The sequence below is a fragment of the Schistocerca nitens genome, chromosome 1, assembly GCF_023898315.1.
Source record: "Schistocerca nitens isolate TAMUIC-IGC-003100 chromosome 1, iqSchNite1.1, whole genome shotgun sequence".
Lineage (NCBI taxonomy): Eukaryota > Metazoa > Arthropoda > Insecta > Orthoptera > Acrididae > Schistocerca > Schistocerca nitens.
The window spans coordinates 1,145,016,131-1,145,042,583 of NC_064614.1; the positions used below are offsets into that span (position 1 = coordinate 1,145,016,131).

General features: G+C 40.6%; 1 protein-coding gene across 1 annotated transcript in view; it reads left to right on the forward strand.

Moving 5' to 3' along the window:
* LOC126199695 (uncharacterized) overlaps positions 1-26,453 on the forward strand; it is a 130,889-nt gene that overhangs the window by 76,558 nt on the left and 27,878 nt on the right. The window contains exon 5 of the mRNA XM_049936625.1: positions 20,523-20,645. Within this exon, the coding sequence (XP_049792582.1) occupies positions 20,523-20,645 (123 nt within the window). The remainder of the gene's footprint in view (positions 1-20,522; positions 20,646-26,453) is intronic.

Consider the following 26,453-nt stretch of genomic DNA (forward strand, 5'->3'; position numbering starts at 1 on the left):
CAAATCTTTGATGTGCAGTTGCTTGAGGCGTTGCAGGAAATCTTCTGAGTTGCGGATGTGGTGAATACATTTCCCCACATATGGAGACAGGAGACCTTTCAAGTACTTGGCTGTTGTGTACGTAGGTACCCCAATATTACTGACAATTGGACGTAGGGGCATGCCCTCCTTGTGTATTTTAGGCAGACCATACAGTCTAGGTGGCACTGGCGCTTTTTCCCGTAGTTGTCTGATGATCTTATCGGGCATCCCTGTTTCCTTCAAGAGAGCACTAGTCTTCTTGGCCAACTTGTCCGTGGGGTCACACTCCAGAATTCTGTATGCAGGGTCCTCCAGAAGTTGGCATACTTTCTCATCATAATCCACCCGCTACAAGATGACAGTGGAGTTCCCTTTGTCTGCTGGAAGTACCACAATGCTGTTGTCTTCCCGGAGTTTCTTGAGTGCAAGCATCTCCTCGGTTGTGATGTTCGATTTCGGCGGCCTGGCCTTGGTGAGGGCCCTGCAGGTCTCTCGGCGGACTTCCTCTGCCACATTAGGTGGAAGTGTGGCTGCAACTTGCTCTACTGCACTGACGAAACCTGAAATGGGTACGTTTCTAGGGGTCGTAGCAAAGTTGAGACCCTTGCTGAGTACCTTTAAGGTTATATCATCAACGGGGCCAGCTGCAACACTACACAAACAGAAGAACCAGAGACATGGAGATGGAAAACGAGCCCCTGACGGACTGCCAGGCACACCAGACCGAAAATGGAACACCCAGAAGTGGGACTGGTGGGCGCGGACCTCAGAGGGAACATCCAGAGCCACAGCGGACGAAAAACGGAGTGGCAACGCTCCAACAGGTCGTGGTGAGCGGGCGCGGACCGCAGGGGGAACGTTTGGTATCCCAGACCGTAGATGAAACCCCCAGGAGTGGGTTTGGTGGGCGCGGACCGCAGAGGGAACACCTAAAACCGCAGTGGACCGAAAACGGAGCAGCAGTGCTCCAGCAGGTCGCACGGAATGGGCGCGGACCACAGAGGAAGCGCCTGCAGCCGTTGGTGGAGGGGGAAGGCCATAGGCATAAATACTGGACCAGGTCCACTCGAGGAGCAGTCTCAGGTCGCACCTGATGAAGGTTACGAGCTATGTGACCGAAATATCGTGCAAGTACGACGCTGATATCCGGCAGAACACCCGACAACCCAAGATGTCACTGGAAAACCTCCTCTCCACCCTAAGTTCTTGAAAGATTGATTTGTTCTCCTGTATATCCACATCTCAAAAGCATCAGTTCTTTTGTGATCCCCTTCAGTTGTTGTTCATGTTTCGGTCCCATAAAGGAAAACTGGAAATACCAGGGATTTCAACAGTCTCTGTTTAGTTAGAACTTGGTCTTACCAAATTACTGCCCGCCTCAATGCAGCATCCCTGCCCAGAACAATTTGACACCATATTTCCTTTGTGTAGCCACCCTCTTTCTGAAACAGGGGGCCCAGATAAACAAATTGATCAACTTCTTCATGTTGTAAAATGTAAACTTCCATGGCTGGGAACGTCACAATTAATAAAATGTTCAGGGCTATTATTCTGTGGTCGAACGGATTTCACCTTAAAGCTTGGTTATTGCAAACGAGGAGCAGGCATTGGAAACTGTGAACAAGAAACCGACTATTTGGTTCCGTTATGTAGATGATACATTTGTTTTGTGGCGGCATAGCAGGGAGGAACTGCATCGTTATCATAAACATCTGAATGGGATCACTCTGGAGGTTCAGTTTATGAAGGAGGAGGAGGAGGCAGGCGGAAGCTTAAATTTTCTTGATGTGCTAGTATCAAGAAAGAAGTTGGTAGCTTGGGCCTCACGGTTTACCGAAAACCCGTGCCCACAGACTGTTTCCTACACTGGGATTCGAACTACTACCAATAAAGAGTGAGGCATCATAAAAACATTGGCAGATATAGCAAGGAAAATTTGCGAGCCAGTGCTGCCTGACCTAAAATCGGCCAAGGATGCTTACCAACTGCTGGAAAAAGCTGAAAGTTATAGGATTCTGTGTACTTGTGTGGAGATGTATATCGTCGGTGAAGAAACAATAACGCATAAGTAGCAAAATAACAGTTTTACACGAGAGACAAAAAACTGTCTAAAATGCCAAATACATTTCACAGCAGCGCTACATTTGCATTTCCACTACAAGGAAATATTGGATCAAATGTTGTTGTTGTTGTGGTCTTCAGTCCTGAGACTGGTTTGATGCAGCTCTCCGTGCTACTCTATCCTGTGCAAGCTTCTTCATCTCCCAGTACCTACTGCAACCTACATCCTTCTGAATCTGCTTAGTGTATTCATCTCTTGGTCTCCCTCTGCGATTTTTACCCTCCACGCTGCCCTCCAATGCTAAATTTGTGATCCCTTGATGCCTCAAAACATGTCCTACCAACCGATCCCTTCTTCTAGTCAAGTTGTGCCACAAACTTCTCGTCTCCCCAATCCTATTCAACACCTCCTCATTAATTATGTGATCTACCCATCTAATCTTCAGCATTCTTCTGTAGCACCACATTTCGAAAGCTTCTATTCTCTTCTTGTCCAAACTAGTTATCGTCCATGTTTCACTTCCATACATGGATACACTCCATACAAATACTTTCAGAAACGACTTCCTGACACTTAAGTCTATACTCGACGTTAACAAATTTCTCTTCTTCAGAAACGATTTCCTTGCCATTGCCAGTCTACATTTTATATCCTCTCTACTTCGACCATCATCAGTTATTTTACTCCCTAAATAGCAAAACTCCTTTACTACTTTAAGTGTCTCATTTCCTAATCTAATTCCCTCAGCATCACCCGATTTAATTTGACTACATTCCATTATCCTCGTTTTTCTTTTGTTGATGTTCATCTTATATCCTCCTTTCAAGACACTCTCCATTCTGTTCAAGTGCTCTTCCAAGTCCTTTGCTGTCTCTGACAGAATTACAATGTCATCGGCGAACCTCAAAGTTTTTACTTCTTCTCCATGAATTTTAATACCTACTCCGAATTTTTCTTTTGTTTCCTTTACTGCTTGCTCAATATACAGATCGAATAACATCAGGGAGAGGCTACAACCCTGTCTCACTCCTTTCCCAACCACTGCTTCCCTTTCATGCCCCTCGACTCTTATAACTGCCATCTGGTTTTTGTACAAATTGTAAATAGCTTTTCGCTCCCTGTATTTTACTCCTACCACCTTCAGAATTTGAAAGAGAGTATTCCAGTTAACATTGTCAAAAGCTTTCTCTAAGTCTACAAATGCTAGAAACGTAGGTTTGCCTTTTATTAATCTTTCTTCTAAAATAAGTTGTAAGGTTAGTATTGCCTCACGTGTTCCAACATTTCTACGGAATCCAAACTGATCTTCCCCGAGGTCCGCTTCTACCAGTTTTTCCATTCGTCTGTAAAGAATTCGCGTTAGTATTTTGCAGCTGTGACTTATTAAACTGATAGTTCGGTAATTTTCACATCTGTCAACACCTGCTTTCTTTGGGATTGGAATTATTATATTCTTGTGACTACGAAGGCTTTCCCGGCGTAATAATTGATAATATTCTTCTCGGGTATGCAGCCGGATCGTGACGTCTTCAAGACACAATATTTCTGCGGTCCAACTGGCCGCCATCATCAGGTGAGAGCGCTGGTGCACAATCTCGCCGGAACTGACTTCCCAGCGCAAGCGGCAGCCCGTATATAGGCCGCAGAAGACCCACAATGCGTGCGCGAGAAGGTGCCGTAGCTGCCCTCTAGTGCAGTAAACATGCCGCGCCGCCGGTGGTGGAAAGAGGCGAAATCGAGATATCGCTGTCAAAAATAAAAGAAATTTTAAAAAATTCTATTCCGACGATTGAGACGCAGACCGTTGTTTTTTAATGTCAGATAGCACCGGGTCCCAAGTCTTACTTAAAAGATAACCCTTGTCTCTATTAATAAGATTGTCAGATAAACGAATCTCTAGAGATTCTTTTAAAACACAGTCCCAATAGCGAGATGCAGGGGCAACCATTTGTGTCGCATCATATTGCATTCTGTGTCCCTCGGTGAGACAGTGCTCCGCCACTGCGGATTTCTCGGGTTGAAGCAGCCGTGTGTGCCGCTGATGCTCAACACACCGGTCCTGAATGGTCCGGATCGTCTGACCAATATAAGCCTTCCCACAGTGGCAAGGGATCTTGTACACACCGGGCTTCCTCAAACCCAAGTCATCCTTAACAGAGCCAAGAAACGCTCTAAGCTTGGCCGGCGGACGAAAAATACTTTTTATGTGATATCTTTTTAGAATTCTTCCTATCTTCGAGGAAATGCTCCCAGCAAAAGGCAGAAAAGCCACCGATTTGCAGGTATCTTCTGGTGGTTCAGGCGATGGTCCAAACTGGAAAGCACGACGGATCTGTTTATCTGTATAGCCATTCTGCTTGAACACAACCTTAAGGTGGTCCAATTCTTGTGTCAAGCTTTCTCCATCTGAAATGGCATAAGCTCTTCTCGCCAACGTTCGCAGGACCCCCGTACGCTGGAACGATGGATGACAGCTAGAAGCATGCAGGTAACGGTCCGTGTGCGTAGGCTTTCGATAAACACTGTGTCCCAGTGTCCCATCATCCTTTCTGTACACCAGAACATCCAGAAACGGAAGCTTTCCATCACTTTCCACCTCCATGGTAAACTTGATGCTAGGATGCAGGGAATTAAAATGATCTAGGAGGCGGTCAAGAGCCTCTCTCCCATGAGGCCACACCATAAACGTTCGCAGGACCCCCGTACGCTGGAACGATGGATGACAGCTAGAAGCATGCAGGTAACGGTCCGTGTGCGTAGGCTTTCGATAAACACTGTGTCCCAGTGTCCCATCATCCTTTCTGTACACCAGAACATCCAGAAACGGAAGCTTTCCATGACTTTCCACCTCCATGGTAAACTTGATGCTAGGATGCAGGGAATTAAAATGATCTAGGAGGCGGTCAAGAGCCTCTCTCCCATGAGGCCACACCATAAACGTTCGCAGGACCCCCGTACGCTGGAACGATGGATGACAGCTAGAAGCATGCAGGTAACGGTCCGTGTGCGTAGGCTTTCGATAAACACTGTGTCCCAGTGTCCCATCATCCTTTCTGTACACCAGAACATCCAGAAACGGAAGCTTTCCATCACTTTCCACCTCCATGGTAAACTTGATGCTAGGATGCAGGGAATTAAAATGATCTAGGAGGCGGTCAAGAGCCTCTCTCCCATGAGGCCACACCATAAACGCACACGGACCGTTACCTGCATGCTTCTAGCTGTCATCCATCGTTCCAGCGTACGGGGGTCCTGCGAACGTTGGCGAGAAGAGCTTATGCCATTTCAGATGGAGAAAGCTTGACACAAGAATTGGACCACCTTAAGGTTGTGTTCAAGCAGAATGGCTATACAGATAAACAGATCCGTCGTGCTTTCCAGTTTGGACCATCGCCTGAACCACCAGAAGATACCTGCAAATCGGTGGCTTTTCTGCCTTTTACTGGGAGCATTTCCTCGAAGATAGGAAGAATTCTAAAAAGATATCACATAAAAAGTATTTTTCGTCCGCCGGCCAAGCTTAGAGCGTTTCTTGGCTCTGTTAAGGATGACTTGGGTTTGAGGAAGCCCGGTGTGTACAAGATCCCTTGCCACTGTGGGAAGGCTTATATTGGTCAGACGATCCGGACCATTCAGGACCGGTGTGTTGAGCATCAGCGGCACACACGGCTGCTTCAACCCGAGAAATCCGCAGTGGCGGAGCACTGTCTCACCGAGGGACACAGAATGCAATATGATGCGACACAAATGGTTGCCCCTGCATCTCGCTATTGGGACTGTGTTTTAAAAGAATCTCTAGAGATTCGTTTATCTGACAATCTTATTAATAGAGACAAGGGTTATCTTTTAAGTAAGACTTGGGACCCGGTGCTATCTGACATTAAAAAACAACGGTCTGCGTCTCAATCGTCGGAATAGAATTTTTTAAAATTTCTTTTATTTTTGACAGCGATATCTCGATTTCGCCTCTTTCCACCACCGGCGGCGCGGCATGTTTACTGCACTAGAGGGCAGCTACGGCACCTTCTCGCGCACGCATTGTGGGTCTTCTGCGGCCTATATACGGGCTGCCGCTTGCGCTGGGAAGTCAGTTCCGGCGAGATTGTGCACCAGCGCTCTCACCTGATGATGGCGGCCAGTTGGACCGCAGAAATATTGTGTCTTGAAGACGTCATGATCCGGCTGCATACCCGAGAAGAATATTATCCATTATTATATTCTTCTTGAAGTCTGAGGGTATTTCGCCTGTCTCATACATCTTGCTCACCAGATGGTAGAGTTTTGTCATGGCTGGCTCTCCCAAGGCCATCAGTAGTTCTAATGGAATGTTGTCTACTCCCGGGGCCTTGTTTCGACTCAGGTCTTTCAGTGCTCTGTCAAACTCTTCATGCAGTATCTTATCTCCCATTTCGTCTTCATCTACATCCTCTTCCATTTCTATAATATTGTCCTCAAGCACATCGCCCTTGTATAAAACCTCTATATACTCCTTCCACCTTTCTGCCTTCCCTTCTTTGCTTAGAACTGGGTACCCATCTGAGTTCTTGATATTCATACAAGTGGTTCTCTTCTCTCCAAAGGCCTCTTTAATTTTCCTGTAGGCAGTATCTATCTTACCCCTAGTGAGACAAGCCTCTACATCCTTACATTTGTCCTCTAGCCATCCCTGCTTAGCCATTTTGCACTACCTGTCAATCTCATTTTTGAGACGTTTGTATTCCCCACCCCCCCCACCCCCCCACCCCCGTGAACCATGGACCTTGCCGTTGGTGGGGAGGCTTGCGTGCCTCAGCGATACAGATGGCCGTACCGTAGGTGCAACCACAACGGAGGGGTATCTGTTGAGAGGCCAGACAAACATGTGGTTCCTGAAGAGGGGCAGCAGTCTTTTTCAGTAGTTGCAGGGGCAACAGTCTGGATGATGGACTGATCTGGCCTTGTAACATTAACCAAAACGGCCTTGCTGTGCTGGTACTGCGAACGGCTAAAAGCAAGGGGAAACTACAGCCGTAATTTTTCCCGAGGAAATGCAGCTTTACTGTATGATTAAATGATGATGGCGTCCTCTTGGGTAAAATATTCCGGAGGTAAAATAGTCCCCCATTCGGATCTCCGGGCGGGGACTACTCAAGAGGACGTCATTATCAGGAGAAAGAAAACTGGCGTTCTACGGATCGGAACGTGGAATGTCAGATCCCTTAATGGGGCAGGTAGTTTAGAAAATTTAAAAAGGGAAATGGATAGGTTAAAGTTAGATATAGTGGGAATTAGTGAAGTTCGGTGGCAGGAGGAACAAGACTTTTGGTCAGGTGAATACAGGGTTATAAATACAAAATCAAATAGGGGTAATGCAGGAGTAGGTTTAATAATGAATAAAAAAAATAGGAGTGCGGGTTAGCTACTACAAACAGCATAGTGAACGCATTATTGTAGCCAAGATAGACACAAAGCCCATGCCTACTACAGTAGTACAAGTTTATATGCCAACTAGCTCTGCAGATGATGAAGAAATAGATGAAATGTATGACGAGATAAAAGAAATTATTCAGGTAGTGAAGGGAGACGAAAATTTAATAGTCATGGGTGACTGGAATTCGTCAGTAGGAAAAGGGAGAGAAGGAAACATAGTAGGAGAATATGGAATGGGGGGAAGAAATGAAAGAGGAAGCCGCCTTGTAGAATTTTGCACAGAGCACGACTTAATCATAGCTAACACTTGGTTCAAGAATCATAAAAGAAGGTTGTATACCTGGAAGAATCCTGGAGATACTAAAAGGTATCAGATAGATTATATAATGGTAAGATAGAGATTTAGGAACCAGGTTTTAAATTGTAAGACATTTCCAGGGGCAGATGTGGATTCTGACCACAATCTATTGGTTATGAACTGCAGATTGAAACTGAAGAAACTGCAAAAAGGTGGGAATTTAAGGAGTTGGGACCTGTATAAACTGAAAGAACCAGAGGTTGTAGAGAGTTTCAGGGAGAGCATAAGGGAACAATTGACAGGAATGGGGGAAAGAAATACAGTAGAAGAAGAATGGGTAGCTCTGAGGGATGAAGTAGTGAAGGCAGCAGAGGATCAAATAGGTAAAAAGACGAGGGCTAATAGAAATCCTTGGGTAACAGAAGAAATATTCAATTTAATTGATGAAAGGAGAAAATATAAAAATGCAGTAAATGAAGCAGGCAAAAAGGAATTGGATCAAATAAAAATGTGAAAAAAATAATAATACACTTTAGAAAGCTTAATTGCGGCACATATGCGGAATTGTCTCGGGATCTATGCCATGATCTGTTACTTATGCGGTATTTGTTTGTCAGTCTCCCGGCACGACTTGACAAATTTACGTTGGTATTTGGTGCTGACAAAGTTAGTAAGAACATGTTTTGGAGCATTAATCATTTTTTATTGAAAGATTTCCTAGAAACATTTTAAATAAATATACTGTTTACATAGTTCCGATAATGTCCCCACATTTCTTCAAGAAAAATCCTAAACGTCACTCAAAGCAGCAACAGAGAATTACACTGCACTGATGTTAGAAACTGATGAGCCTCAAGCAGAGGTAGGTGTAGACAGGACACAACAAACTTTCAATAGGAAATTGAAAAAGAATGTAGGAAAGTTATCGAAAAGGAAGAAAGTTTTGTTGTTAGGCAGTTCTCATGCCAGAGGTGTAGGCCAACTTCTGCAGGAGGAATTAGGACCAGAATACCAGGTCACAAATTTTTTCAAACCAAGTGCTAGTCTGGATCAGGTGACAGAGGATTTAGGTTCACTCTGTAAAGGATTTACCAGGGAAGACACCGTGGTTATTGTGGGAGGGCCAGGGAACAGCATTGACAGAGATCCTGGGTACAGTATAGAGTGTGACCTGGTAAAGATTGCGTCGGCATCGAGACACACCAATGTTGAATTTGTATCTGTCCTGAGACGTCATGACCGGCCTCATTTGGACTCTTCTGTTGGGAGAGTTAATTTGGAGTTGGAACGGCTGCTTGGGTCGGGTGCGGGGGCTCATATTGGTGTGGTTCCTGTTGATTATCTCAGTAGGTGGGACTATACCAGGCACGGCCTGCATCTCAACAGGAAAGGGAAGGGGAAACTGGCTGGGGTAATAGCAGGAAATTTAAGGGGGGGAGGCACTGCCATGAATGGTAAAATACCAGTGGTTACAGGTGTTGGAGCAGCACCTTTTTTAGGATAGGTAAGACAGAAAGATGTCAAGTTCTACGAGAGGTCAGGATTGAAACAAATCTTCAGTTTAGGAAAGAAATTAAACAGCACAATTCTAGCACATTGGATTACCAATCACAGCTATCAATTATAAATTTTCACCAATCACCAGAAATTTTATTTCCACCAAGTTGTAGCTCAGTCCTAGGTAATTGCATTGATGAATTAAAGTCACCCAACCCAGTTGACATAATCTGCCTCTCTGAACACCGTGTGACCACTGGTATAGGAACTAGGCCTAAGCACAATGAGAAACTCAGACAGGAGAGTACTGCAAATGTTAGAATAAGGAAAGGTTCTCATAAAGGTATAATTAAAAATAATGTAAGTATATTTCATCAAAATATTGGGAGTTTAAAGAATAAAGTAGATGAGCTTCTGGTTTGTTTAGAAGATTTAGAAGCTGAGAATGAAATAGATATACTATGCCTGTCTGAGCATCACATTGTTACTGATATGGATAAGGTAAATGTAAGTGGATATAAGCTCTCTGCACATGTAATGAGAGAAAATATGGAGAAAGGAGTTGCCATATATGTCAAAAGTTATCATTGTGCAAAAAGTATAGAAACAAAAAAGTTTTGTGTAGAGAAACATATAGAAGCATGTGCCTGTGAGCTTAAATTAAATAAAGGCACATTTATAATTGTAACTGTATATAGGTCCCCATCAGGAAATTTTCATCTATTTCTGAAAAATTTGGACTCCTTGTTGTGCTATCTGTCAGACAGGGGGAAGCAAATTATTATTTGTGGGAACTTCAATGTAGATTCTCTGAAAGAGGGTAATAGGAAAAATGACCTTGAAGTATTACTCGGTTCTTTCAATTTGACACCCGTTATTGATTTTCCTACTCGGGTGGTAAAGGATAGCAGCTCACTGATAGATAACTTCTTTATAGACCAAGATAAGTTTAACCAGATAAATGCTCAGCCTGTTGAGAATGGTCTTTCTGATCATGGTGCACAGCTAGTTACAATATATGACATAGCTCCATTCAGCAATACTAAACAGTCCTCCAAAGTGGTACGTTCAGTCAACGATTTAACAATTGCAAATTTCAGGGAAAGCCTACAGCAGTTAGACTGGGATGAGGTGTACCGTGAACCTGATGCCAATTTAAAATATAATTTATTTCATGACATTTTTGTAAATGCATTTGAAAACTGCTTCCCCAAGAAAATAGTTAAATATACTCGTAAGAAACCTTGTAAGAAACCATGGCTTACTAAGGGTATAAAAATATCTTGTAACCGCAAAAGGGAAATGTATCTGACAGCAAGAAAGAGTAGTGACCCAGAAACTATCAAAAATTATAAAAACTACTGTGTTATATTAAGAAAAGTTATTAAAAAATCCAGGAGTATGTGTATCATGTCTGAAATCAGCAACTCTGATAATAAAATTAAAACAATTTGGAATATTATTAAAAGAGAAACAGGTCAACCAAGAGCAGAGGAAGACAGTATTACCATCAAATTGAATGAAAACTTTACGAACAAAAAGTCAGAAGTTGAAAATATTTTTAATAATCATTTTCTAAATGTTGTGGATATAGTAGGATCCAGGTGTTCATTAGAAGATGCTAGGCTGTTAATGGAAGAGGCCATACCTATGCAATTTGATACAATTGAAATCTCACCCACTTCTCCCTTTGAAATTAGGAAAATAATAAACTTGCTTAAAAGCAAAAACTCACATGGAATTGATGGCATTTCCAGCAAAATACTAAAAGCTTGTTCTCAACAGATAAGTAAGATTCTCAGCCACCTGTGTAATAGCTCTCTGGAACAGGGCATTTTCCCTGATAGACTGAAATATGCTATTGTTATACCTTTGCATAAAAAGGGGGATAGATCTGATGCCAACAATTACCGTCCAATCTCCCTTCTAACAGCTTTATCCAAAATTTTTGAGAAAGTAATGTATTCAAGAGTAGCTTCACATATCTGTAAAAATGAAGTACTAACAAAATGTCAGTTTGGTTTTCAGAAAGGTTTTTCAACAGAAAATGCCATATATGCTTTCACCAGTAAAATTTTGAATGATCTGAATAACCGAACACCACCCATTGGGATTTTTTGTGATCTCTCAAAGGCTTTTGATTGTGTAAATCATGAAATTCTGCTAGACAAGCTCAAGTATTGTGGCATGAGTGGGACAGTGCACAAATGGTTTAATTCGTACCTAACTGGAAGAGTGCAGAAAGTTGAAATAAGTAGTTCTCGTAACATGCAAAGATCAGCACATTCCTCAAACTGGGGAACTATCAAGAATGGGGTTCCACAAGGGTCAGTCTTGGGTCCTTTGTTGTTCTTATTATATATTAATGACTTGCCATTCTATATTCATGAAGAGGCAAAGTTAGTTCTCTTTGCTGATGATACAAGTATAGTAATCACACCTGACAAACAAGAATTAACTGATGAAATTGTCAATACTGTCTTTCAGAAAATTACTAAGTGGTTCCTTGTAAACGGACTCTCACTGAATTTTGATAAGACACAGTACATACAGTTCCGTACAGTGAATGGTATGACGCCATTAATAAATATAGACCTTAATCAGAAGCATATAGCTAAGGTAGAATATTCCAAATTTTTAGGTGTGTCCATTGATGAGAGATTAAATTGGAAGAAACACATTGATGATCTGCTGAAACGTTTGAGTTCAGCTACTTATGCAATAAGGGTCATTGCAAATTTTGGTGATAAACATCTTAGTAAATTAGCTTACTACGCCTATTTTCACTCATTGCTTTCATATGGCATCATATTTTGGGGTAATTCATCACTGAGGAATAAAGTATTTATTGCACAAAAGCGTGTAATCAGAATAATAGCTGGAGTCCACCCAAGATCATCCTGCAGACATTTATTTAAGGATCTTGGGATATTCACAGTAGCTTCTCAGTATATATACTCTCTTATGAAATTTGTTATTAACAACCAAACCCAATTCAAAAGTAATAGCAGTGTGCATAACTACAATACTAGGAGAAAGGATGATCTTCACTATTCAAGATTAAATTTAACTTCGGCACAGAAAGGGGTGAATTATACTGGCACTAAAGTCTTTGGTCACTTACCAAATAGTATCAAAAGTCTGATAGATAACCAACAAGTATTTAAGAAGAAATTAAAAGAATTTCTGAATGACAACTCCTTCTACTCCATAGAGGAATTTTTAGATATAAATTAAGAAAAAAAAGAAAAAAAAACATTAAAAAAAATAAAAATAAAAAATAAAGAAAAACAAAAAACACAAAAAAATAAAGTTGTTATATTAACTTAAGTATGTTGTTAAATTAACCTAATTATGTCATGTATTGGAAAATTCGACTCGTTCCACATCATTACGAAATATCGTATTCATGATCCATGGAACTAGTATTAATCTAATCTAATCTAATCTAATCTAATACTCGTCACACAGTTACCTCCGCGATAATTTTCATTCATAAGGAATATTGTCATAATAACTATGGCAATCTTTAGGAAGAACAGATTTAAGTTTTTGTAAATGATCCCATTTGGATTTCTTGATTTTCAGTCTTTCATTGTATAGTTTCGGGAAGCAAACATATCCAAGAATTTTCCTTGTACCCCTCAGTAATTCTTGCCACACATAGTTGAAAGAGCACTTGTAGTAAATAATACTATTTGGGTGGTACTGTAGCGCCCTCTGATTGTTGACTGTAGACTCATTTTTTTACAGCTCTTCGAGGCCTAATTGAGTTGTACAGCCACAAACTTTTCTCTGCGTAGTTGATGAAAAAGGAATAAACTAGGTAATGGACTTCATATGGCTGTGGCTTTTTTCTTGCTTCTTTAGATATCGTAGTGTATTTGCTAGGAAGGGGAACTTCACGTCCTTTAAGCTTGCACTCAATGGAACTGTGAACTGAGTCACATTCCATCTGAGTATGACCTTTCTTCAAAAACTTTTGTGTAATCAATAGTGCAGTACCAATTGCTAATCTTAAAAGAGCAGTTGATAATATCACATTTCTGTTCTGATATGTGCAGCCGTCAGAATACAGAATGACTTGAACGGGATTTTCCGTAATCGTTGTGGATAGGTTGTTCATGACGCATGAGGCACAACATGATGCAACCAAATCACCTTGCATTTCATCGAACCAGTAACACATTGCATTATGACTTTCTAAATTATACATTGTAAAGTTATGAACAGCCAATTTTGTTTTATAATAAACTGCACTTGCACTTAAAAATGGAGGCTTCTTCCATGTCAGCATCTTTTTGCATCCTTGCCTGCTCTTTCCGTTCTGTGTGTTGCTTCCACAGGTCTTCACTCAAGCTATCAAGCCTGTAACTACAACACAAGTCACACTGGTCTTTCTTGGGGGAAAATAAGCTAATATTACCATCTTCTAAAATCAAGTTAAAGGTAGCCCGACTTAATGGTGAAACCTTCTCCACATGACATTTTTCGACATAGAGTCCATACAGCTGTTGTTTGGATTGTAGAATAGGCTCAAGCTAAAATTTCGAGGAGGATTTCCTGCAGTAATGCGACAAAAGTTTTGGAAGAGAGTCCAGGAATTCTTTCATGAAGGTTCTCTCATCTTTCTTCTTCGTCTGTTTGATTCAAGGTCATGACGATTCTGTATCAGGACTCATCCCATGTGTGGAATTACCCAGCCAATATCGGACAGTCCATTCTTTAATCCCAAGAGTATTGAGAAACATCTTTTTGCATACTTTATGTTTCCCCAGCTCATTTTTCAAATGATAAATGAGCGTCCCTTTTCTCCTGGATTTGCCATTGTTCTTCCCTGGACATTTGGTTGGAATTACGTCCACAAGGCTGATAACGTAAACCTTCCTCTGATCTCATGACGTTTCCCAAAATGTGTTAAATACTGCCTATCTCTCGTCAGCAGAAAACTGATGACACTTCCTTTGAACAGATTTCTGGCACATCCTTGAAATACATGTTGGACCTAATTTTCATACCTCTCTTGGAGTACCGTGAGTGATTTTACCAATTCGACTTCTTTTGTATCCAATATACGCCTGTCCACGCATTCTCAGGATTTTATTGGCATTTTTCTTCCAATCTTCAGGATGTGGTTTAGACTTCCTTTTCTTGTCACTGCTTACTTCACTATAAAACCCTTGGCCTTCACTGTCAGTATCATTATTCCTCCCGTGATCTTCCGATAATTTATCCAGAGTGTTTGGCAAACAATGAGCACCATTGCATAGCAATGAGTGTGAAGTACTGTCGTCTCTAGTGGAAACTGACTGTGGTTTCATTTTGAGCATTGTTGAATACAGCCACTGAAGTTTCTAGATGGAAAAATATTTATAAATTAAGCAGACAAAGATGCTCAAATTCATGTATTTATGACAACGATGGCATCAGTAATACTATTAACAATAATCCCAAGGAAATTTACCTGCGTCATTAGATGTTTCAGGAACAGTAACCGAGAACCCCATATACGAAATTAATTTTTCTTCGGTAAATGTAACTTTAGCATTACGACTTTTCTCACCTGTTGTTTGTTCTGCATTTATGGGAGAGCCTACAAGAAAGTGGACAGTCTAGAAATCTTTTGCAGAAATGAATAAAGCACAGAATGAGTGAAGTGGGGGCATTCTGATTTTTATCACAGTAAGATACTTGTGGTGCTACTAACATTCAAAGATGAATAATAAAACAATTTTCTTACTGCTGTCAATCGCTCTCAGTAATGATTCTCCGCCTTCATAACCTGATGTCAGCTGAGAAACAATTTCTTCTTCAGTAAAAAGATCGTCGTCTGTATCACTGTCCATTATCACGAATGAAGCTACAGGCATGGAACCACTTTTGAGCACTGTTAAATACGTAATAAGGCAGTAACAATGTGCTGCAGCTGCGTGCGCTTTTGTATTTACGCGGTATTGTTTACAGTATCCATAGATTGTAGATATGTGGTATTTAATTCTCTACAGTTCTGCGGTATTGCCACGTATTTATTTGCTGTGTCACATAAGCGGTATTGTTTTAAGTAATTTTTTCATGGTAAATAATTAAAAATTCAGCATTATGGCATTAAAAGCAGATGCACATACGGTCAACAACATCATCTGACTGAAAAACGAAAAATCAGCAATTTGTCTGTTACGCGGTATTGTTTCTTCATCGACGATGTGGTACTACAAAAAGAACTGTCAAAAAACGACTCGGTGAGCACAAGAACAATTGCAGAACAGGGGAGATGACAGATCAGCTGTTGCGGAACATGCTTATCAACCAGTTGACCACCACATTCATTTTGAGAGGACTCAACTACTGACAGCCACAAGTGGATATGATAAAAGGCTATACAAGGAGGCCATAGAGATTATGAAACACCCCAGGAATTTCAAGGGCATGACATTGAATGAAATTCGGTTCCGGTGCTGATGAAGATGTGTACCAATCTTCCACCATGGGATGATAGCAATAGCAGACGACAGCAGTCAACTACAGCCAATTGCACTTGCGTATTCAAAACATTTTAGCCATTTTGTGGAAGTGGAATTTTGCTGCAGTCAGTAGCAAGCCAGAGTGTGAAATGGACATTCAACAAAGCTATGATCCCCCTTGAAAATGTTGTCCGCAGAGGGGGACGAAACGTTGGGTTTTATGGTGAAATCCATTCGACCACGGCATAATAGCCTGGAATATTTTGTTAATTGTCAACTTCTTTGTGTACGATAATGTCAGCAGCTGGTAGTTACTCACCACTGTCTGTTATCATGATCTTGGTCTTTTTAGTATTAACTGACAATTAAAGTTTTTCACTTTCTCTCTTAACTTTACCCAGTAGTTCTTTCATTCTAACTTGAGATTCTGCGCACAGCTTGGTGTCATCAGCAAATCTCAAGTTACTGATTCTTTGTCCTTCAGTTTATATTCCACCTGTAAAGTGGTGAAGGCTTTTCTTATGACGTACTATCAGTAGATGTGAAATAGAAATGATGATAGAGGGCATCCCCTGCCTAATAACATTACATGCTTCAAAAGGACTTGAAATAGTCTTACTAAGTCTGATTACTTGTGTTTCTATCAGAGTAGTGATTTCTGATATGGGTAATAAGCTGATCAGGAATGCTCATTTCTGCTAGCACATTTCACTGTTCTGTTCATACAACACAGTCAAAATCTTTATCTTAGTCCAATAAACAGAGCACTAAAGGGGTATTGAATTCTCTACATCTTTTGGTTAGCTGTCCGACACTGAGTATCTCCTCTCATGTTCCTTCATTATGCACCAACCTAGCTTGCTCTCATGGTATTTCTTTATCTAAGTTGGTTCTCAGACATTCATGGATACCATTCAGAAGAATCTTGCTGGCATGTGAAATCAATAAAATAGTTCTGTAGTTCTCACAACACTGTGCTTTTCCCTACTTACCAATATGTAAAGGAATCATTACTGACATGGTCCAATCTTCTATCCATGTACTATTATTTCACTTGCTATTACGTATTTCACACATGATTTCCCAACCCAAGTCTTCAGCTGCTTTGATCATTTCATTAAAAATAAGGCATGGTCCAGGTGCTTTGTTATTTTTAAATTTAGGTATAGCTTTTAGGACTTGTTCTTTTAAGATATTAGGTTCCAGCTCTGCTGTTATGTTTACATGACCGAGTTTTCCATTGCTAACAGTGTACAACTTGTTGCAGTATGTTCTCCACCGATCCACAGTTAGTTCTATGTTAAAGGTGTACCATCTTCATTTTCTGTGACCCATGTTATTGGTTGAAGGATGCTGTTGGTGTCTTCATTTCATTGAATGTGCACCTGGTCTCGTTGCAATCCCAAAATAACTTAGTTATCTTACATGTTTCATTGATAAAATTATTCTTGACTTTTTGACAACTTCTCTGTATTAATGCAGACAACTTGCAGCACTGCAAAGTTCCCTGTATGACATTTAACTTGCAAGGTCTAGTATTGATTTTCGGTAGTATTATTTCGCCACAGACAAGTTTATATTCAGTTATAGAGGCATTCCAGCCATTGTGTACTAACAAGGCAATACAATTAATGGAGCTGTTTTTGGTACTCCTCAATGATTTGGGTGTTTTTTTCAGTAGTAAGCCAGTTACTTTTATTCTTTACTTTTTTGCTATTGTTGACTACTTCCTCAGATGTTTCAAATAATGCCTCCTTCAGGAAGTTCCATTTCTCTGCAGATGTCATATTATCTTACTGATTGTAGGAATGTTTTTCTTTGACTCAATTCCTACAAAAATTTCAGTTTCACCCTTTTGCTCTAGTAATGTTTCTGGAAGTAATTTCGACAGTTTCATTCTCTTTTCAAGACATAGAAGCTGATGTTCAGAACCGCAATCAGCACTCAGAAGTGTCTTGATATTTTTGTAATGGACAAATTCCATCTTATGCCAATCGAAGCATAGTCAGTGTGATAGCAGTAAGTTCCACTTGGTGAGGTCCAGCTGTAAAGTCTTCATTAATGGTGTTCAAAGTGTAAATAAACTTATTTTTCTGCCAGAAATGAATCAGTCAGTCTCCATGACCATACTTCATTTGTTGAGTTCCATTTCCCTTCATTAACATTAAAATATCTTAGCATTATGGTAATTTCCTTTTTGGGTATCAATTTGAGGAATTTGAAAAGACACTGAAAATTCTTCTAACTCTTCATCGGCAGCTGTTAATGTTGGTGCATATGCCTGTATAACATTTAACTTGCAAGATATAATATTGAATTCCACTAACGTTATTCGGTCACTGACAGTCTTGTATTCAGTTATTGTGGCATTCTATCCCATATGTACTAACAAGGCATTATCATTACTGGAATTACCTCATCTACCAGAAAAATATATTGTATTATTGTTAGCTGTTTTGAAGTGCCCACTGCCTTTCCTGTGAGTCTTTGCTAGTCCTAGTATTCCGATTTTAGTTCACTGGTGTTCATTTCCACAATCTGTAATGTAACAATTTGGCACACTCTTTGTACACTGCAAATGTATATATTCCTTTGGATGCTGTCCCACTGAGAGATTTGACTGGGAGACAGTTAATATTTTCGGACCATTTAACAGCAGGTAAATCCATTATGGGTTTTCTTGGTAACGAAACACTGGGTTGGTTTGTCGGTTGCCTTCTTCTGTCAGTTGGGAATATAAAGATAAATCTAAAGGAGTAAGTAGATGTGGTTAGGATCAGTGATACGGTGATGGTTCATCCTCGATAAGGGGACAGGGCGGACTAAGAGCGTGCATCTAGGCAGGCCTACTAAATCCCTGAAATAGTGATATCCACAATTGTGATTGTGAGTGAGTTCCTCTCTTGACCTTGTTGTAAAGCCATTTATGTATACCAGTGTCCGTTGCTGCCTTTTAAGTAAATATCGTTTTGACTTTTATTTAACCAATTGTTAGGGTGAACTGATTATCCTAGTAGCTACATGTATTTTTCTGGTAGAAGTTGGTGATTGGACTATTGGAATTATAGAGCTTATTGGCAAACTGATTTCTGTTTAAGCTAAGCTTAACAACTACTGAGTCAGATGCATCCCTTTGAGTGTAGTGGTTGAGATATCCAAACTATTATTGATGCAGTAGTCTCAGATTTCATGGTATCTTCAGACTAGGTGTTGCTTTAAGAAAAAAATGAACAACAATAAAGGCAAATGGTTTGACAACTAATTACAGAGTGCACAAAGTGATTCAAGCAGTCATTCTGCCCATAATCAATATGCAGTTGGAAAAAGAAGAAACCATAAAAATGTGATGGAGAGCTAAGTGTCCTCTGCCATGCACTTCACAGTAGTCTACAGAGTATGTATTTACACATAGAAACTCATCTCACTGATGACAGATGCAGCAGGACAGATGGTATGAAATTCAGTCATTGGCAGCCAGACTCAATGAATTCTGAATTCTTCCAACAGTAGCTGAAAGCATAAGAAGGAAAAAGTGGAACCAGGTAAGTTTAAGTTAAGAAGACAGGTTCTGTGTACTTCACAAAAATAATAATAATAATAATAATAATAATAATAATAATAATAATGCAATTAGTCTGTTGATCGAGGTGTATATCCTGATAAAACTGAAGCATGCAGTAATAACACTCACATGAGGCAGCTTATAGCAGAATATTGAATATCCCTTCTGTCAAAATCTATGAACTGCTCAGTTAGGGTTCAACAAAGGCTTCTCAAATGAAAAAGCAGTGTACAATCTAACAAACTACTGGATTGAAGCATACCAGGATATGTTTACTTAATACTGTGTCACAGTAGTTTTTTTTTCCATTTCAGCCACTAACAGTTGTATTTATGTGCTATGCTTTAGTTAATTATATAGGAATTTATACTTCAATTATATATATTTTGCCAAATAATTTAATACACGTCATAAGCTAGTAGAGTGTTGGTACTTAATAGTCCCATGTGAGAATTGTGAACATAGAAAAAAGGATAGATTGCTACTTGCCATAACTGAGGAGATGTTGAGTCGCAGACTGTCTCAACAAAAAGACTGCCATTGGCCAAATGACCTTTTTCTAAAGTAGAAAACACACACACACACACACACACACACACACACACACACATTCAATGCCTATCGCCACTGAGGCTGGACTGCTGGTCTCTGCTGCTAGAGACAGAGGTTTCGTGTGTGTGTGTTTTCTGCTTTTGTGCCTGTCTGCGACTCAACATCTCCTCCATATGGTTCGTAGCAATCTATCCCTTTTTATAATATTTTTGTTCTGCCAATGGCCTTGCTACATTGGTAACACCCATTCCCACCCAATCTCCGAAGTGAAGCAATGTTGGGCAAGGCTTATACTGGGATGGGTGACTCTCCTTTACTAGGATGAGTGACCCTCCAGGGAAAACCAGGTGCCGTTGGTTTTGAGGATGCTCAAGGTGCCCAAGTCACTTGAAAGACTTGCACCAGGCATTCGTGCCACATGACTTTTTTTATTTTTTTAAATTTTGCTTTGCCATTATTCTATACTAGATTTTCCATTGTTTAATTAGTGTAATAATATTAAAAAAGTAAGATACTGACTTACTTTATTCTACTTCAATATAATACTAAATGATATTGGATCATCATATTTGTAATGAACAATTCCTTGAATATTATAATTCCTTACCAGGTAATATTGTAATACTCTAGAAATCATGGCACTGTTGTTGTGTGTTTCAGGTGAACAGGCTGCTGTATACATTTCCACAGCCCGAACTGCATACCAAGAGCCTGACTAGCAAAATGTCTATTATTGCTTCACACATGCCACTCTTGTTTACACCAAATGACTTTGTGAGAAAGGTATTGTGGGTTTCTAATGCCATTAATTAATTATAACAAAATATCAACAATATAGAGAGAATAGATTGCTACGTACAATGTACAGGAGGCACTGAGTCACAAACAAGTACGATGAAAAAGAGTAATAGGAACATTTTAAGCTTTCAAACAAGGTCCTTGTTCCAAAGTTGAAAACTCACACACATCACATGAGAACAACTCACAAATACATGGCCACTGTCTCCGGCCACTAAAACTTGACTGCAGTTTGAAATACTGCAGAAAAAACAAAGCTACTTGCTGAAGTGCATATTTGAATGGGACAATATTCCGTCAACGGCATTAACACCACTGTTATACTGGAAGCGCCAAAGAAACTGTTATTCAAATACAGGGACACGTAAACAGGCAGAATATGGCACTGTGGTTGGCGATGCCTATTTAAGACAACAGGTGTCTGGCACAGTTGTTAGATTGGTTTCTGCTGCTACGATGGCAGGTTATCGAGATTTAAGTGACTTTGAATGTGCTGTTATAGTTGGAGCACGAGCAGTGGGACACAGCATCTCCGAGGTAACAATGAAGTGGAGATTTTCCCATATGACCATTTCACGAGTGTACCATGAATATCAGGAATGCGGTAAAACATCAAATCCCTTAAATCGCTGTGGCTGGAAAAAGATCCTGCAAGAATGGGACCAATGACAACTGAAGAGAATCGTTCAGTTTGACAGAAGAGCAACCGTTCCACAAATTTCTGTGGATTTCAGCGCTGGGCCATCAACAAGTGTCAGTGTGGAAGCCGTTCAATGAAACGTCATCAATATGGGCTTTTGGAGCCGAAGGCCCAGTCGTGTACCATTGATGACCACAGGACACAAAGCTTTACACCTTGTCTGGGCCTATCAACACTGACGTTGGACTGTTGGTGGCTGGAAACATATCATTTCAAATTGTATCAAGTGAATGCACGTGTACAAGTATGGAGACAACCTCATGAATCCATGCACCCTGCATGTCAGCAGGGGACTGTTCAAGCTTGTATATGGGACCCCTGATATGCCTAGGTATGACTCTGGCAGGTGACACTTATGTAAGCATCCTGTCTGATCACCTGCGTCTGTTCTTGTCCATTGTGCATACTGACGGGGGTTGGGGTTGTTTGGGAGAAGAGACCAAACAGCGAGGTCATCGGTCTCATCGGATTAGGGAAGGATGCAGAAGGAAGTCGGCCATGCCCTTTCAAAGGAACCATTCCGGCATTTGCCTGGAGCGATTTAGGGAAATCACGGAAAACCTAAATCAGGATCGCCTGACGCGGGATTGTACCATCGTCGTCCTGAATGCGAGTCCAGTGTGCATACTGATGGACTTGGGCAATTCCAACAGTACAATGCGACACCCTACACCTCCAGAATTACTACAAAGTGCCTCCAGGAACACTCTTTTGAGTTTAAACACTTCCGCTGGCCACCAAACTCCCCAGACGTGAACATTATGGAGCATATCTGGGATGCCTTGCAATGTGCTGTTCAGAAGAGATCTCCAGCCCCTCATACTCTTACAAATTTATGGACAGCCCTGCAGGATTCATGATGTCAGTTCCCTCCAGCACTACTTCAGACATTAGTTGAGTCCGTGTTATGTCGTGTTGTGGTACTTCTGTGTGCTCGTGGGGGCCCTACACAATATGAGGCACGTGTGCTCGTGGGGGCCCTACACAATATTAGGCACACGTACCAGTTTCTTTGGCTCTTCACTGTTTACGTCATTGTTGCAGCACGTATGTTCCTTTCCTTTGATGACTTACAGACAACTACCTAGTGCCTGGAGACAACAGCCATATGTGTGTGTATGGGTTGTTATTGTGTGAATGTATGAGGAAGAACGATGAGGAAGGACTTCTGAGGAAGGACGTTGCCTGAAAGCCTAAGTATTTCTGCTATTCAGAATGAGATTTTCACTCTGCAGCGGAGTGTGCGCTGATATGAAACTTCCTGACAGATTAAAACTGTGTGCCTGACCGAGACTCGAACTCGGGACCTTTGCCTTTCGCGGGCAAGTGCTCTACCAACTGAGCTACCGAAGCACGACTCACGCCCGGTACTCACAGCTTTACTTCTGCCAGTACCTCGTCTCCTACCTTCCAAACTTTACAGAAGCTCTCCTGCGAAGTTTGGAAGGTAGGAGACGAGGTACTGGCAGAAGTAAAGCTGTGAGTACCGGGCGTGAGTCGTGCTTCGGTAGCTCAGTTGGTAGAGCACTTGCCCGCGAAAGGCAAAGGTCCCGAGTTCGAGTCTCGGTCGGGCACACAGTTTTAATCTGCCAGGAAGTTTCATATCAGCGCACACTCCGCTGCAGAGTGAAAATCTCATTCTGGAAACATCCCCCAGGCTGTGGCTAAGCCATGTCTCCGCAATATCCTTTCTTTCAGGAGTGCTAGTTCTGCAAGGTTCGCAGGAGAGCTTCTGTAAAGTTTGGAAGGTAGGAGACGAGATACTGGCAGAACTAAAGCTGTGAGTACCGGGCGTGAGTCGTGCTGTGGTAGCTCAGTTAGTAGAGCACTTGCCCGCGAAAGGCAAAGGTCCCGAGTTCGAGTCTCGGTCGGGCACACAGTTTTAATCTGCCAGGAAGTTTTATTTCTGCTATTATTTTTTTCCATTGTGCCTGTGTGTGACTCAGAGCCTCTTCTCCTTGGTGATTAGCAATATGTTCTTTTCATATTGTTGTTGTTCCATCCTGGACTTCCCATTGTTTTATTAAAAGATATTGTTTTTGTACATAGGAATATCTGTCCTTTTTCTAAAAATGGTACATTATTCTGTTCAACTGGAACAATTGCACCTGCCATTTGAACTACGGTGAGGTGGCTTGTGTGCCTCAATTACAGAGATACTTAGAGGGGAAAAAAAAGCATATTAAAAGTTCAGATGACTAGCCAGTATTAGACTGAAAGGTGGAAGGAATATGTAGAAAGAAATGAACTTTAAAGACAGTATTACAGAAAGGAAAGAGGAATTAGATAAAGATGAGATGAGACAGATTGTACTGCAAGAAGATGTCAGCAGAATACTGTAAAACCAAAGTTAAGAGACAGTGCTTGCAGTGGACAACATTCCCTCAGAATTCTTAAATCCGAGAAAACATATAATGACAAAATTGTTCTACCTGATGTGCAAGATATGTAGGACAGGCAAAGTATCTTCAGATTTCAAAAAGACTTCCGAAGAAGTCTGGTGCTGACAATGTGACATTTGCCTGCTTTATTTCTTCATTATTAGTCCTCAGTGTCGATGTACTGCATTGTTATACTGCCTGAAAAATGGAGGGTGGAAATTCGTCACTGAATACAGTAAATGATGTAGCCAACAGTTGCACTATTGTGTTTCAAGGTTCCTTACTTTCACTGTTCACAATCCCCAGATATTACACAATTATATGGCCAGTTCACTATGGGTAAATGCTGATAAGCCTCATTAATAGGTTGCAGGCAACATTAGCATATTGCTACAATAGTTCCCTGTTGAACATACGTGAGCAGAAAAACCTAACCACACAGTTCACAGTTCTTGCAAAGTAATACGGTACGTGTGATACATAAATTAAACAGACGCTGTCATTAAATTGTTCTAACACATGATTTACTTGTGTTACATTTATTCCACTGTTAAGTTGATGCATTGTTGTTAATTTAACCAATACATATTCCCATCTGAAAATAAATTGGTGACTGACTGTCTCAGGACCAAATATCAGTCCTTTATATATCCTCACAATAATAGGCACTGAAATTGTACATTGTTCGATGTTTAAGTTACAGAAATTACAGTTAAAACATAATTCATTCAATTAACTCAATACATCAAAAAATTTCTTCTTTTTAATAATTCCTTCCACCACAAAGAGTAGGCCAAATTATTTGTTTAAATAATAAAATTAACAGATGTAGTTATACAAACAATACTTTTGACATACCTGGTAACTATTTTGGAATTAATTGAGGGCTGTCTTTGCTAATATGTTTTCAAATAGAGTCAAATAAATACTTTAAGAAACCTAGTAGTTCTTCCAAATGTTTGTAGTTAGTACATAATTTATATTTGTTTATAAGTCAACAATAAAATCTAAGTCGCTAAAGAATTACTGATTTCACCTTATAACAAAAGTATTAACTAGGAATGGTCAAAATAACTTAGGAAATTAATCACATACACAAAACTAAGCACAAAATTAGACGTGGTGCTATATTCCTTAAGACGGAGGGCTAACCTTTCTCTTTTGTGGAAATGCAGATTATACTCATGCATGTTAATGGTAATTAGGCAAAAAATAAAAATAAAATGAATTTATGGAGGCAGATGGCAAAACAAGACAGGAAGTAAAGAGATTCCAGCTTGATTCATCACAATAGGTGCAACTGTTGCCAAATTATCAGTTTAATAAATCGTGATAGCAAAATACTGGTATGAATTATTTGTGGAAGAATGGAAAAACTGGTAGGAGCTTATCTGCTGTAGTTCAGTTTTGGTTCCAGAGAAATACAGTAGAGTCCCATTAATCCGAACGAATTGGGACTGAACCTTGTTCTGATTAGCCGGAATTATGTTTTCTAGAATGAAGTATACCAGGCAGGTAAGTAGGTACACTATGGTAACAAATGGGTTCACTCTCACTCATCCCCTGCTCTTGTTGTTTTGCATTGTTGAGACCTTTGTAGTGTCTGAGGTCAGTGCACTGCCAGTTGGCTCACAAAGTGCTTGGTTATGTTGTTTATCAATCACTGGCACGCGTAACACTTGTATTGTATTCGTTCAGGCGTAGTGGTGTGCGTTTTTTGTCATGAGCAAACAGAAACATACAAAGTTAACTTTCAAAGAAAAACTGAATGCTTTGAAGCAGATAGACAGTGGTGAGAATGTATCGAAACTGGTAACAGAAAAGGGTTTTGGTAAAGCAAGCATTTGTGATTGGAAGATAACCGGTTGAAGCTTGAACAGTTCTGTGCCACGTCTTTGGAAAGAACACTCGAAATTCGGCAGACTTTGAAACAGTCCTAGTACGACAAAGTGCATGAAGCTCTTTTCCTTTGGTTTATGCAGGAAAGAGAAAGGGGAACTCCTTTGAGTTGAGCGCTGGCCAGGAGGAGGCTGTTTACTTGTACAAATTAATGAATGGTGATGAGTCTTTTAGTGTGAATACGGGTTGGTTGGACAGATTCAAAAAACGTCATGGAATCCGTCAGCTAACAATTACTGGAGCGAAGCTTTCTTCTGAAGCGTGATGCAGTGAAGAAATACTTGGGTGAGTTTGAAAAAATGATAAGAGAGGGAAAGTATTCTCCCCAACAAATTTATAATGCTGACGAGACTGGCCTTAATTTTAGGGCATTGCCAACAAAATCCTGGTATCAGAAGACCATGCTCCTGGTTTTAAAATGTGCAAAGATTGTGTGACTTCATTAGCATGTAGCAACGCTGCTGGTAATCACAAGCTGCCTTTAATGCTGATCGGAAAATCTGCTAGGCCCAGAGCTTTTAAAATCTGCAACATGTAGTCCCTGCCCGTATATTATCACAACCAGAAAAAAACATGGATAGATGGTAAGCTGTTGAAAGAATGGTTTCACGGCCAGTTTGTTCCCTCTGTTTGATGGTTTTCTAAGGAAAATCATTTGTCTCCCCATGCAGTCCTTTTGATTGATAAAGCACCATCTCATCCCAGCACTGAGGATTTATGTGATGGAGAAATTACGGCAAAGTTTTTGCCGGCGAATGTTACACCACTTCTACAGCTGATGGACTAGGGCGTACTGCAAACATTAAAACTGAT